Genomic DNA, 13,920 nt, shown 5'->3' on the forward strand with positions numbered 1-13,920 from the left:
CTCTCTCTCTCTCTCTCTCTCTTCCTGACACACACACAATTTAGAGTTGGTCTCAGCAGTTAAGAGCATTGACTGTTCTTCCTGAGGTCCTGAGTTCAATTCCCAGCAACCATATAGTGGCTCATGACCATCTGTAATGGGATCCGGATACCCTCTTCTGGTGTGCCTGAAGACAGTGACAGTGTACTCACATACAGAAAATAAATAAATAAATCTAAAATAATAATAATGATACAATTTAAAACTTAGAAATAAAAATTTTAAAGTAAGTTAAAAGGGTTAAAATAAAGCAGCAGACAGGCAGAATATGGGAAACAAGATAAATGGCAGTAATAGCTGTGACATGAACTTCTCAGGTCACCTACACCTAAGAGGACAAAATTCTCCAGGACCCTTCTCCCAGCTAAAGCCAAGTAACCAATGACACTAATTTAATGCTTACCTATCTGTTTGAGCTAAACAACTCTCCAAAGGAAGAGCCCTTGTTAACCCTATTCCACAAGTCAGAGAGCCAAGACTAAGAAGTGCGACTGGAGCCAAGTCATACAGCGACTCACAGTGGACAGAGCCAAGTCTGTAACCCAGTGTTGGGGCCTTCATGGACTCCTGACTCCTGCGTTCTAGTCCAGCTAGTAAGAGTTAAAATTAGGAGGAAGGAGCTAAAACAAAAAAATGAACACTTCCCTGAACCCTCTTTCAGAAGGAGCCCAGGGCTAGAGGAAGCCAAAGATCACTGATCAGCCCCATGCTAGGCTGCTTCTAGCCACTGGGGCAAGGTCCTGGGATGTAGATGTCACAGGGAAGGTCACAAGATCCAGAGGAGTTTACCACTTGTCCAAGATCAAGCCGTTAGGAATGTGACTATATCTGGGAACCCTGTGGAATCCCTCCTCTTCCCTCCCAGCTTCACATCAAACATTCCTGCCTGTCCCTTGGGAAGTTTCCCACTGGAGCAAAGCTAAAGGCTCTGCCACGCCCTCCCAGGAGGTCCAGTTGCTTAGCTCCTCCATCTGCGTGATGGATGCCCCACTCAGGACCCACGATTCACAACTGGATAGTGAGATAAGGGTCTTATATTTTCTGAGCCTCAAAGATAATCTATACTTTGTATCCATCCTGCATTTTCTGAACTGCAATGATAGTGGTTACTTTGTATCCATTAACTGTTTTAGTCTTAACACAAAGCACATGGCTGGGTAGATCCTAAACTAACTTCTTCATTCAGAAACTTACACTGAGCATTCTATCCTCAGTGCTTAGACATAGCAGGAACAGATTAAACAAAAACCCTTGCCCTCAGTGGGGCCTGTGTAGAGGAACAAATATATACATCTAGAAGGTATCAATATTCTCATTTGTGAAATGAGAAATGAAAGTGTGATATAAAGAGGCATTTGTAGGTGCTGAGTCATCTGTCCTAAAGACCTCTGGGCCTTTGTCAGCCCAGCCCAAAATCAGTACCCACCATGTCAAGTATCAAGAAAGAACCGATTCAACATCCCAACTCCAGATGCCCTGACCCCTTGTGCCTCCCAGTGGCCTCAGAGGCACATATACCCTTCAGAATGGCACGGTACAGCCAGTTACGTCAAAGCAGTACTCACCCAGAAGTAGCCGTTGTGGTCACACAGCCAGTCAGGGAAGGTCAGCACAGCCATCGCCACAGTGGCACATGGAAGCAAAGGACAGAAGTGAGACACAGCACAAGCTATCAAACTCTAGGGTCCTGATCAGCTGGAGCTAGGCCAGTAGGGAACCTGTCCCCTCTTCCACCCTCACCCCCACCCAGGGTGCCTCTGGCACTCCAATGACCAGATACCATCCAGGCAGCTAGCATCTGAAAATCCACATTGAGTTCACCAGACTGCCCTGGGCCCAGTCTCCTATGGCAGCACCAAGAGCCAGGTGCTGAGGATACCTGAAGTCAGACAGGGCCTTACCCATGTGAGCCTCCAGCACAGCATGGAGACAGTGGTGTACACTTGCTGAATTACTTCTGTGATGCATGCATTTGACCTTAGGTACCTGGGCTCAAATCCTGCCTCCACTTACGGCTCTACCACCTGTGCCACTCTGGCGATTTCCTAGCTTCTCCCTCTGTGTTTCCTTTACTTACCTGTAACATAGAGGGCAGCATTCAGAGCCTCCGCTTAGGCCTACATAGCAGTCTAAGAGTTCACATACGTAAGACTTTTTGAACGGTGGTTGGCATACAATTTGTTCATACCTTGTAGCTACTATGACTACAAGGGGCTGTGGACGGGGACTTTGGAGGGACCTGGTGTGGGTGAGACCACCATCTTCTCAACAAGAATACTGCTGCTGGGACCGAGGGAGATAATGAAAATTGAAGTGTGACCTTAGGGTGTCCTCTAACACATCCTCACCACGCAGTCTCATCAGGGTTATGGCAAATGCCCCTCCCCACAAACACGCCCAGTACTGCAGCTTTGGATTGAACAATGACCAGCCACCATATTCTCTCAGGTTTACAGATGTTCCAGATGTTATTCTTCACAGTCACCCAAACACTGTGAAGGTGAAATTGTTACTGTCCCCATTTTATGGACAAGGGCAAAGGGGTGAAGGGTCTCCCTTCTGTGTCCTTGGTGGCATTCTGTGGGTCTCCAATTCAAATGAAGTGGTCAAAGCTCAAGTCTACTTGAATTCTGTTCTCTAAATTTCCCTTCATTTCCTCCCCTTGGTCTCTGCAGCACTAGCTGCACTGTCCCAACAAGACTTTGAATACATTCATCTGAAACTCTTCTTGTCAAACAGCCAGGTTAGGGTGCAAGCTGTTCCTGAAGCCACCTCTCCTGGCTCAGTCATTGGCACCTTGACCCCTGGTCTATTCCTATAGCTGACCTCAGCCACTAATCACTCAAACATCCAAGGTACATTCACTCACATCCACCTTTTATTGATGAGGAAACCAAGGCCCAAGGTGGACTCACTATTACCTTTTAATGCCCAGCGCTTGGACCTGGACTCTTTAGTAATAAACTTCAGTGGGCTCCAGGTGTCCCCTATCTTTTTCTCTAGCCTGTTTCCAGCTTCCTGGATTAAACATCCCAGAACTCAGAGCCCAATCCAGAATCATCAGGCATCTCTACAGGTTAGTTGTAGGGAATGTGCACTCAGTATGGGTAGAGTGTTGGGAAATGAAGGCTTCAGGTCTTAGGGAAGATAATGGGGCTTCTTCAAGTTCCAGGTCAGCCACTTCCCAGCTGTGCGGCTTGAGCCAAGTCAATTTGCCCCCACAAATGCCTATGAAACAAGGGTGATGCTTCAGGAGGTGCTGAAGATTAACCAAGGTAATGTCACACACCAACTTAGAACAGCAAATAGGTAAGGGCCGTGACTAATTAGAGAACAAGGCCAAAAAGAAATGATCTTGTAGGCTCACGACAGGCAACTGCAACCTACGGCCATTCTAGCTCCTCCTCATACAGTATGAGTCTGCTCTAAACCAGGTCATGAGGTATGTATGATCCATTTCTGCTGTCAAAGGTCACCAATACAGGAAACCATGACAAATGGGTGCTAGAAGACACACAGACTCAGGGCTCATTTCCCTCTTGATATATAGAGGGAAATTGAGATCCTGGAGGAAAAGTACCTAGCCCACAGACTATGAGAGGATAGAATCTTGCCTGTGATAAACCTTAGGCTCTCGGGAAATTCTGAATGCACGCACACACACACCCATGCACACACACACACACACACACACACACACCCATGCGCACACACACCTACCTGTCTTATAAACCTACTCTGCAAACCCAGCAGATCTCAGCCACCACAACCTTGGCAATGAGGCCTATGCGAGTATCCTCCTCAGGTCTGTTCCTGGGAAGCCTGTATGGCATGTAGCAGAGGCAGGAGGCTTAAGAAATAACCAAATGAGGCTTTCTGGCGTCAGCCTAAGGGTCCCCTCTAGGCCTTTCTTTCTATCTTCCCTCCTGACTCCCACCCTAGTATCTATCTCATCCCGTGGCCAGGTCCTAACTGTTGAGCCTAGCTCCAGCTCACAGAATGCTGGGCCTGCCCCTGCGTCAGCATCTTCCCAGCCAGCCCGGGATATTCCTGTTCAATGCAGTCAGCCAGGCTCCTGGCCAGGGTCCACTCTGCGGAGAGGGTGCTGGCTCAGCCAGAGCCTTACCCCCACTGGCCTATAGGTGGGGCAACCTGGGAGTCCTGGGAGCTTCTATCGCCACCCAGAGCCTACAGAGGAAAGGCAGCTTGTTCTAGACAGTGTAACTATGTGTTGATCAGGAGTCTGTGGGGTGTGGGGTGCCACCCACACCTCCAGCCAGTCCACCCAAGCACCATGCTGCTGGGACCTGGCAGACCTTGGCTGAGTCTCCTAAACACACGGGGAAACCTTGGGGTTCCCCCACTCCATTCCCTTCCTAAAACACCCCACACTGGCATAGTCCCACAGCAGCTACCAATCTGGCCACTCCACACTTAATGCTTCATTTGATTCTGCTAATGCCTGTAAGGTCCAGGGGTGGGGGCGGGAGAGGTGAAGTGAGTCAAGTAAGGTTACACAGTAACAGCTGGGCTGGGATCCAAACTTAGTCCTTCTGAGTGCAAAATCTGTGTGGTACTGATACTGCCCTTCCGCTCCGTTCCCTACAGCCTCTGGATTCCTTTCTTCCCAGACCTTGCACGTCCTTCTGCAGCCTCCCTCCGCCATTCCCACAGTTAATAACCCCCGCCCCACAACTGCGGTAACCCCGTGCTTCTGTGCACGCAACAGCAGTAGATACCCACAGGCCGCCACTGAGAGTTATTTCTGAGGTGTCTGCCTTGGGAAGGCCTTGATGGCAAGGAGTCACCCCAGCGAGTATTTCTACCTCTCTCTCTTCTTCCTCCATTCCGCAGCAAGTCTCCCTGGCCTCCCTCTCTTCCCAAAGCCTCCTCCTGCCAGCATCGACCTCCGTCCAAGCCTGTGATCCGAGTGAGGACTACATGTGGATAAGAGCTTACTAAAGTGTGGGGGAGGAGAGGTTCTGCGACAGCGCTCTGGCCTCTCCCTCGCCCCTTTAGGAGCTGGGGACCCGACCCTGACTTGACACCAAGCAACTATCCCTGGAACTTCCTTAAAGCCTACCCGGAACCAGCCGTTCTCCCAGAGCCTCTACGTTTAGGAGAAGGCTCCGGGGGAAGAGAAGGGGCTGCCTTCTCCCTGTTGCAGGAATTTAAGGGATCAGTTAAATGCAGCCATTGTCTCCCGGGGGAACCCGAGAGCCCCTGGAATAACTATATACAACCCTTGAGAGTGCTCCCCTGCCCTTTCAGGGCAGATTCGGCCTGGGGTCCAGCGGATAAGTCTCCGCCTCCAGCCTGCTAGGCTGCAGAGGTCCGGTCCTCCCCCAAAGAGGTGGGGCCCCCAAGAAAGTGCGGCTTGAAGATCGAGACAACTCTGGAGGAAACACAGAGGGCAGACAGGGAAATATGTGAGACAGGGAACCCAGAGACGACAGAGTAGGAGCTTGACCCCGAGCAGATCCAGGAGACCTGAGGCAGAGGAAGTTCCAGCCTGGACGCTAGTGCGTGCGTCCGGGCGGTGACTCAAGGGCCACCCGAACTAGCAGAGCCAGGGCCGCAGCTCGTGGGTCCCGGGTCCGGAAACTCAGAGTCAGTTACGTAAGGACCCGAGCAGGGTTCCCGGGGTCCCCCTCCTACCGCCCTCTGGGTCCCCTGGAGCACGCGGGCGCGCAGGGTGGGGCTCGCGGGTCGGCCTGGGGCTGCGCCGCGGCGCGGAGACCTGCTGCGGACGAACACCCACGACAGGACTCCAGGTCCGGAGCGAGCAACTGCACGCCGTCTCCCGAGCTCCGCACACCCTCGACTTTGAGACTCCAGAACCCTTGGGGACCTCAAGTTTTGGAGCACGCAGCTCAGGACTTCCAGCACCCACGCCGGGAATCCTGTGACCCTCTGCTCGCAGCTCCCGGGACGGCCCGGGTCCTGGGGAGCGGGCTTCTGGGTCCTGCACCTTGTCCCTCCCAGGCACTGGGGCCACCCCCTAAGGCGGTCCAGGCTCACCTGGGCTGCACAGGACAGGGACCTGGCAGGGACCTGGCCGGGCCGGGCCGGGCCGCGTCCTCGCTCTCCGCGGCTCTCTCCCTTTAAGAGGTTCCTGCCACTTTGCCCCGCCGGGGGCCTCCACCTGCACTGACAGGGCAACTCTGATGCGAGGCCCCGCCCTCCCCTCGGGACGTCCTCTAATTGGTGCAGACAACTGCCAATCTTTGGGGCGGCGGGCAGGACCGGGCTCAGCAGCCAGACTGTCGCAACCGGGAAGGGGCGGGGGCTGCAGGTGCGGCCAGGCCGGGACGCCCAGCCTAGAGCAGCTCCTGATAGACCCAGAGCGGTCAGGGGAGGGGAAACATGGAGTTCCTGGATTGGCTGGTATGGTGACTGACGTCATGTTGCAAAAGTATAAAGTAATTTGCCACGTGGTGCTGACCCTAAGGCGTTAGGTTGGGATGGGGGTTGTTCTAGGACAGTTAGGGAAGTGACCTTGACGACGTAGACTTACCTGGAGCACCTGTCTGGCTAATTAGTTCTGTGTGACCTTGAGCAATCTACCCACAGAAATTTCCCCAACTAGAAATCCTCTGATGTTTTCTTGAGGATGAGTGACATTTGTTACATAGCAAACGCAAGTCTGGGACCCAAAAAGGTGTCCATTAACTGGAGTTCTGGTTTCTCTTGTGCCTACTTTGTCCCTCTTCTCAGTGGCTTCCTCTCTCCTAATGATCTGCCCCCATCAGCCTGGAAGAGTTATATGTAGTCACTGGCCTAAGACCCCCTCCTTCTCCTCTCTTTTCAGACCTGCCCTTGCTCACATAGTGCCCAGGTCAGGAAGCTGGCTGACTCCCACAGCATGGACTCATCCTAACCAAACTACCCTAGAATTTCAAAAGCTCTTCATGAGATTAAGGCCAAATCTGCCTTAGGATTCCCACCTACAGAGGACAAACATAATCCCCCTTTTATGCAGAGGAATCAGAAAGTCAAATCTGTAAAACCGTGGACTATTCACCATGCCAGGGAGCCCTGGAAAGTGGGACTCTTGTTTGGACAAATGGAGAAACTGAGGATCACTGAGGGCAAATAACTTCCTGAGTTTTGGTGACCTGCATTTTTGTTGTGGAGTAGGGGAGTCACTTGGGGGCACTAGGGAAGTCTTTTGATTCCTTTAATCAGAAATATGGATGTTTCAGGACCGGCTATATGAACCCAGTACAAGAACCTGGGACATACCCCCAGGTTCCCAAGCTGACCAAAACTCCTCTCTCCCAACTACCTAGGGCAGTGTTGACCATTGGTCAACACTAGAAATTCAGATGTAGACTGCTTCCATTAACTTAGGTTTGAGCCTGTGGGTAAGCTTGTTTCCCTGGGGGTAAAATACAACGTTGCACCACTAACCTTATGTAGAATTACTGCGCTGATTAACTGAGAGTGGAAACTACAAAAGCACCAAATATTCAATCATGGATCCAGTATTAATTTTTAATTGCTGTCACGTGTACCCATTCATGCATGCCGGAGAGAGCAGACTATGAATTCTTTAATTTGGCCTGAGTAAACAAGGGCTCCCCTGCCAATTGTCTCCTTCCACCCCCCACCCCCGACTCAGTCTAAGGGCTTCCAAGAGGAAAACCCCTGCCCTGGGTTGGACAGAGTTATTCTAAAGGGCTGAAGAGGCCCCAGCTCTCAGCTCTCCCTCAAGAGGCCCCAGCTCTGTTGGGTTTTGCTGCTAGTGGGTGACTCAGCAATGCCAGCGCCTGGCTCTGCCTGATAAGCCTGTGTGCCTATGTGTAAGTTTGTACTTGGGAAGGCATCTGAGAAAATGTTTGTGAACTTCTGTGTGGGCTGCTAGAGTACTGGGACTGGGGGGTTGGGCTGCGGGAGGTTGGGTGTGAGTTTACGAAAGGAGGATGACTATTTGTGTCCTGGAATCAGAATGCCTGGCCCTGAGCTATCTGCACCTAAGGAATTGTCCTGCACCTGGAACCTCTGTGCACAGGCACCTGTGTGTTTCCTATTGAAGCACGGAGTAGACAACCAATGTCTTCTCAGGAACCCTGTTGGGGGTGGATAGAGGTCACTGCCTCTGCCAGGGATTCTTAGTGACCCCCCTTGGGCCCTACCTGAGATCCTGAGATGTTCCCTGGGAGAGGTAACGTCCTGAAGGGACAGTTCACTTCACTTTCCTCACCGCTAGACAGGGTTTTTCTGTATAGCCCCAGCTGTCCTAGTACTCACTCTGTAGACCAGGCTGGCCTCGAACTCGGAAATCCGCCTGCCTCTGCCTCCCAAGTGCTAGGATTAAAGGGGTGCACCACCATGGCCCGGCTCCATCTGCTCATTTTTAATATCATTAAGCTCTTCCAGTCAGAAATGCTTAACGTTCAGAGAGCTGACGTGACAGCCACACAGTTCTGAAATAACTTCGAGGGTGACAGGCAGGGCACAGCTTTCTTCCTCTGGAGGCTGAAGGCTCAGTTTGTTGGGGGCCTGTGGGCCACTGATAAGCTGGGGGGAGGGGAAGGGACCTGTTTGCGGCAGCTGCCCTCCCCTTCTGAGAATGTCTGAGCCTCCTTATCCTGTCAGAGCCTGGGTGCTGTCCTCAGCTTTAAGTGGGCGTGAGCTGAGCGATAAAGTACGTAGGGAATAGATGGGATGGGGGTGATGTGTGGGTGTTCATATGTGGGAACATCTGTTTCTTCAGCTGAACTTCATTTAGGACTTTATTGGAAGGTTACACCCCTCCCCTCCAAAAAAAAAAAAAGACATGGTAGCTCATCCACAATACCAGCACTTCGGAGGTTGAGGGAGAGGAATCTGTACAAGGCCAGCTGGGGCACATGGAATCCCGTCTCAAAAACAAAGCAAACAAACATAAAGTTAATCCCTCTGAGAGAGAGAGAGAAAGTTCAAAGCCCTGGGTCTCTAGTCATAATATCTCAGGAGGCTGAGGCAAGAAAATTGCCTAAGAGAACTTTAAAAAAAAAAAAGGTTTATTTATTAATTATATGTAAATACACTGTAGCTGTTGTCAGAAGGCTGTCTGCTGCACAAGAAGAGGGCGTCAGATCTCATTAGGGATGGTTGTGAGCCACCATGTGTTTGCTGGGATTTGAACTCAGAACCTTCGGAAGAGCAGTCCAGATTCTTAACTGATGAGCCATCTCGCCAGCCCCCTTAAGAAAACTTTCATAGCCTCTGCTACCCTGTCTCAAAACAAACAAATTTTAAAAACAAATAAACAAACAAAAAACAAAACACAACCTAAATAAATAAACAAAATGTATAACCTGCCAGGTGGGCTGGCAAAAGGCTCCAGCTGCCAAGCCTGAGTTAGACCCTAAGCTGGACATGGCGGACAGAACCAAGCCCCAACCCCCACAAGTAGATCTCTGACCTACACACGGGGATGGGGGCAGGGGTTAGAAGCCATTTTTATATTAAAAACCTGCTAGATGTCATGGTGTATACCCACAATCCTAGCACTTAGAAAGTGGAGGCAGAAGGATCGGGAGTTCAAGGTCATCCTTGGCTACGCAATGAATTCAGGATGAAGTTGAGAAGCCTCCTTAAAACCAAAAGACACCGGGCTGGTGAGACGGCTCAGCAGTTAAGAGCACTGGCTGCTGCTCTTCCGAAGGTCGTGAGTTCAAATCCCAGCAACCACATGGTGGCTCATAACCACCAGTAACGAGATCTGACACTCTTCTGGAGTGTCTGAAGACAGCTACAGTGTACTTACATGTAATAGTAAATAAATCTTTAAAAAAAAAAAAAAGCCACTAAAACCCCCTAGTTCAACAAACTGAAATGTTGACCAATACCCTGCTAAGTCCAGGGGTTAGAAAGAGAAACTTAAGCAGGTGGGAAAGTGGAAACACGGGCTTGAGGCAGCCAGGCAGCCCTAATGAGCTGCGATTTGAATCCTGCCTCTGCCTCTCTCAGGAATCTTAGACTGCTTCTTCATCAGTTGAATGATGTAATGGCTCTCACACCCTGTCTCTCTTTCCCACTGGAGCCACTGGAAGAGAAACCATTTGTAAGTTACTCTCTACGGGGGAGGGGGCGAGCACACACCCCCCCCCCGCTGTGATTCACTGCTCCTATGAAGACCGCCCTGAACTAATGTGTACTCAGAGCGGGGAAGGCAACGTGGCTCCATCGGCCTCATGAAAAATGTTTTCAAGAGGAGGTAACCTTCCAGCTTGATTTTGTAGGACAAATTTCCTACATAGAGATGGGAAAGTACATTCCCCAAGGAGGGCAGCCTGGGTAAAGACTCAAAGATAGGAAAATAGTAAAAATATGCGTTCCAGGGGCAAAACACATGGGCTGGCATAGCTTTAAAACAGAGAGAGCCATGAGACCAATGTATTGAAGTTCTCAGATGTCAGGTCCAGGCACAAAAAGACAGATTTGCGGATGGCTGGGGTGCGGGACCATGCATAGTGTATGGGGGTGTGGCAGCCGTTGTGGGAAAAGAGACTTGGTGGTGGGTAAGGGGTCAATTATCTCAGAAGGACACACTGGGGATGTGGGATAAATCTCTAGAATGAGCAGGTGGGGGCTGACGTAAATAGAGAAAAAATTTAGAAGTGTACTTTGCCCCAGGCTAAGATTGAGGTGGGGGTTGGGTGAGAGAGTGGGGATGTCCCCAAAAAATTGTGTTTAGTGTACCTGTAACCCTACTACCAAACGCTGAAGAGTTCTGAAAGACCCCACGGCTCAAGAGTTCCTCTGGTTTTGTAGCAGGGTGGGGCTGCTGCTAATCCGGCCGGGCCAGGAGAATCTCTGCCCAAGGAGGAGTCCTGGGTGTTGGGAGATGCCTAGCGCATCCCCTGTTCCCTTGCTTTCTAGAGGAATAAAATGGAGCGCGTGACTTGCTCATGAATACGGTCCCTAAGCAGCCTGAGCAGGACTTTAAGGCATCACCTTAATTTTCTGGGGAGCAAGAAAGATTTGATCACGCTTGGAAAAGAGCTGAGATCCAGGTAGAAGGAAAGGCGGTGTTTGGCGCCACCTAGTGTTATAGAACTGAGTTGAGCCGAGGTACTGAGTTGAGTCGTCCAGGCTGTCAGAGACTAGCAGTGGCCTGCATCTCATCCCTGTAGTTATGGAAAGTGGGGTTTTCCGGCGAGACTGTCCTGGATTGCGTAGCCAGGCCACACAACTCGCTCCAAAGAGTCACCAAATAAAGGTCATATCCTGTTCCCTAGCTCCTCCCTAAGTGCTCTTAGTGGCTCTAGCTCAGTGACAGCACATGCATGGTTGGCGAGGAAGAGGCTTTTTTTTTTTTTTTTTTTTTTTTTTGGTTTTTCGAGACAGGGTTTCTCTGTGTAGCCCTGGCTGTCTTGGAGCTCACTCTGTAGACCAGGCCGGCCTCGAACTCAGAAATCCGCCTGCCTCTGCCTCCCAAGTGCTGGGATTAAAGGCGTGTGCCACCAAGCCCAACCTAGGAAGAGGCTTTAAGTTTGGCCCTTCATCCAGGGCTGGTGAGATGGCTCAGCGGATAAGAGCACTGACTGCTCTTCCAAAGGTCCTGAGTTCGGATCCCAGCAACTGCATGGTTGAGAAAAAGAGATCTGACGCCCTCTTCTGGTGCGTCTGAAGACAGCTACAGTGTTCCGGAGTGAGCGGAAGAGAGCAAGTGGACCGGAGTGAGGGAGAGGTCCAGAGGCAGAGGTCCTGAGTTCAATCATCATACATGATAGCTCATGATACAGCTACAGCTACAGTGTACTCATACACATAAAAAGCTTGGACTTCATCCAGCATCTTCACAGAGATAGGAAGAGGCAGGGCTGGGGTGGGGGGATGACCAGTTAGGCAAAGTTAGGGGGCTTGTTAGGGGCCTGTTTAAGAGAAAGATACGGCCAGCTGCAGTAGCACACTCTTGTAACCCCAGTGGATGCGGGTTATTTACTATTATAAGATTTATTTACTATTGTAAGATTTATTTACTATTATAAATAAGTCCCCTTAGCTGTGAGGGCGTCAGATCTCATTACGGGTGGTTGTGAGCTACCATGTGGTTGCTGGGTTTTGAACTCAGGATCTTCAGTCAGTGCTCTTACCCCAGCCCTGTATTTCTTTGCACCCAGAACACTGAGAAAGAAAGATCTTGAGGCCAGCCTAAGCTACATAGTAAGATTCTGTCCTAAAAGGGGTGGGGATGGGGTGAAAGATGGCATAGTCTATAGACTAAAGCTTGTCCTACAAGTTTAGGACCTGAGGGGGTTTGTTAACCTTTTTTTGTTATTGTTGTTGGTCTTTTTTGCGACAGGGTTTCTCTGTGTAGCCCTGGCTGTCCTGGAACTCACTCTGTAGACCAGGCTGGCCACGAACTCAGAAATCCACCTGCCACTGCCTCCCAAGTGCTGAGATTAGAGGCGTGCGCCACCACTGCCCGGCTGTTAGCCTTTATTTTTATTGGACTGGAGAGACGGCTCAGTGGTTAAAGAGCATTTCTTCTTGCAGCAGACCTGGATTCAATTCCTGGTAACTAATGGTGATTCACAGCCATCCGTAACTACAGCAGGAAATCCAACCCCCCTCTTCTGAATTCCAAGGGCAGCATGCATACTTGCAAGCAAAACACTCATGCACTATAAAATAAGTAAATCTTTAAAAAGAATTCCTTAAAAAGGATTATAAACGATAACTATAAGCCTTTAACATACATGGCCCAGAGCACATGAAAGACCATCAGTTATTGCTGTTATGGTTAGTACTAAGGAAGGTTTAGCTTTGAGAGAGACACTATAGACAAGAAGTCTATAATAAAATACTAAGCACTAAGCCATAAAAATACTTATTTTTATTATTTTTAATTATGTGTGTGTTTGTATGTCAGGTGCCAGCAAAATCCAGAAGTGGGCATGCTGTGGGCGCTGGGAATCAAACCTGGGTCCTCTGCAAGAGCAGCCAGTGTTCCTAACTGTGGAGTCACAAAACCCAAGGGCTGTTGCTGCTGCTGTTGTTTTGAGACAGGGTTTCTCTGTGTCGCCCTGGCTGCCTTAAAACTTTCTCTGTAGACCAGGCTGGCCTTGAGCTCAGAGATCCACCTCCCTCTGCCTCCTAAATGATGGGATTAAAGGCATGCACCACTACCGCTTGGTAGCCAAGTTTCATTCCCAGTTCCTACAAAAAGAGCTGGGAGGGTGGTATAATTGTAGATATCCAGAACTGGGAAAACAGACTGACAGATCCCTGAAACTCCACAGCCAGCCTGACCTAACCAGCCAGTCTGACCTTGGTCCCAGGGAGAATTCCCTGTCTCAAAAAAACAAAAACAAAACAAAACAAAAACAAACAAACAACAACAACAAAAACAAAACAAAACAAAACCCAGCAAGATGGGGTCAGTGAAGTGGTTCATGCAAGCATGCCAGCCTGAGATCAATCTCTGATACTCAGATAAAGAGGGAAGAAGAAAACCAACTTCAAGAAGTTGTCCTCAGCCGGGCGGTGGTGGTGCATGCCTTTAATCCCAGCACTTGGGAGGCAGAAGCAGGTGGATTTCTGAGCTCGAAGCCAGCCTGGTCTACAGAGTGAGTTCCAGGATAGCCAGGGCTATACAGAGAAACCCTGTCTCGAAAACAAACAAACAAACAAACAAAAAGTTGTCTTCTGATTTCCACATGTGTATCATGGCACAAGTGCTAATAGTAATACATTTAAAAATAATTTTAATAAAACAACAAGGTGAATGGCTCCCGAGGAATAACACCTGAACTTGACCTCTGACCTCTACACGTATGTGTACATGTGTGGAAGCCAGAGGCATTTGATCCCCCTGGAGCTGGAGTTATAGCAGTTTTTAAATTCTGGACATAGGACTGGAGAGAAGGCTCAGCAGTTGAGAGC

At 49.9% G+C, this 13,920-nt stretch overlaps 1 protein-coding gene across 14 annotated transcripts in view; it reads right to left on the minus strand.

The window, feature by feature from the left end:
* Nucleotides 1–6,460, minus strand: part of Epb41 (erythrocyte membrane protein band 4.1) — a 161,321-nt gene extending 154,861 nt beyond the window's left edge. For 2 of the 14 annotated variants that reach the window (XM_031378885.1, XM_031378883.1), the window contains exon 1: nt 6,061–6,223. Coding sequence is in view for 1 of the 14 variants with exons in the window: in XM_031378894.1 (XP_031234754.1) it covers nt 6,061–6,445 (385 nt within the window). In the remaining 13 variants the exon portion in view is untranslated. Of the gene's footprint in view, nt 1–1,604; nt 1,852–6,060 lie in introns of those variants that run through there. The other 12 variants (XM_031378893.1, XM_031378890.1, XM_031378894.1 and 9 more) reach the window with 11 other exon arrangements.
* Nucleotides 6,461–13,920: the final 7,460 nt, after the last annotated feature.

Source organism: Mastomys coucha, unplaced genomic scaffold (genome assembly GCF_008632895.1).
Source record: "Mastomys coucha isolate ucsf_1 unplaced genomic scaffold, UCSF_Mcou_1 pScaffold18, whole genome shotgun sequence".
In the NCBI taxonomy this organism is placed as follows: domain Eukaryota; kingdom Metazoa; phylum Chordata; class Mammalia; order Rodentia; family Muridae; genus Mastomys; species Mastomys coucha.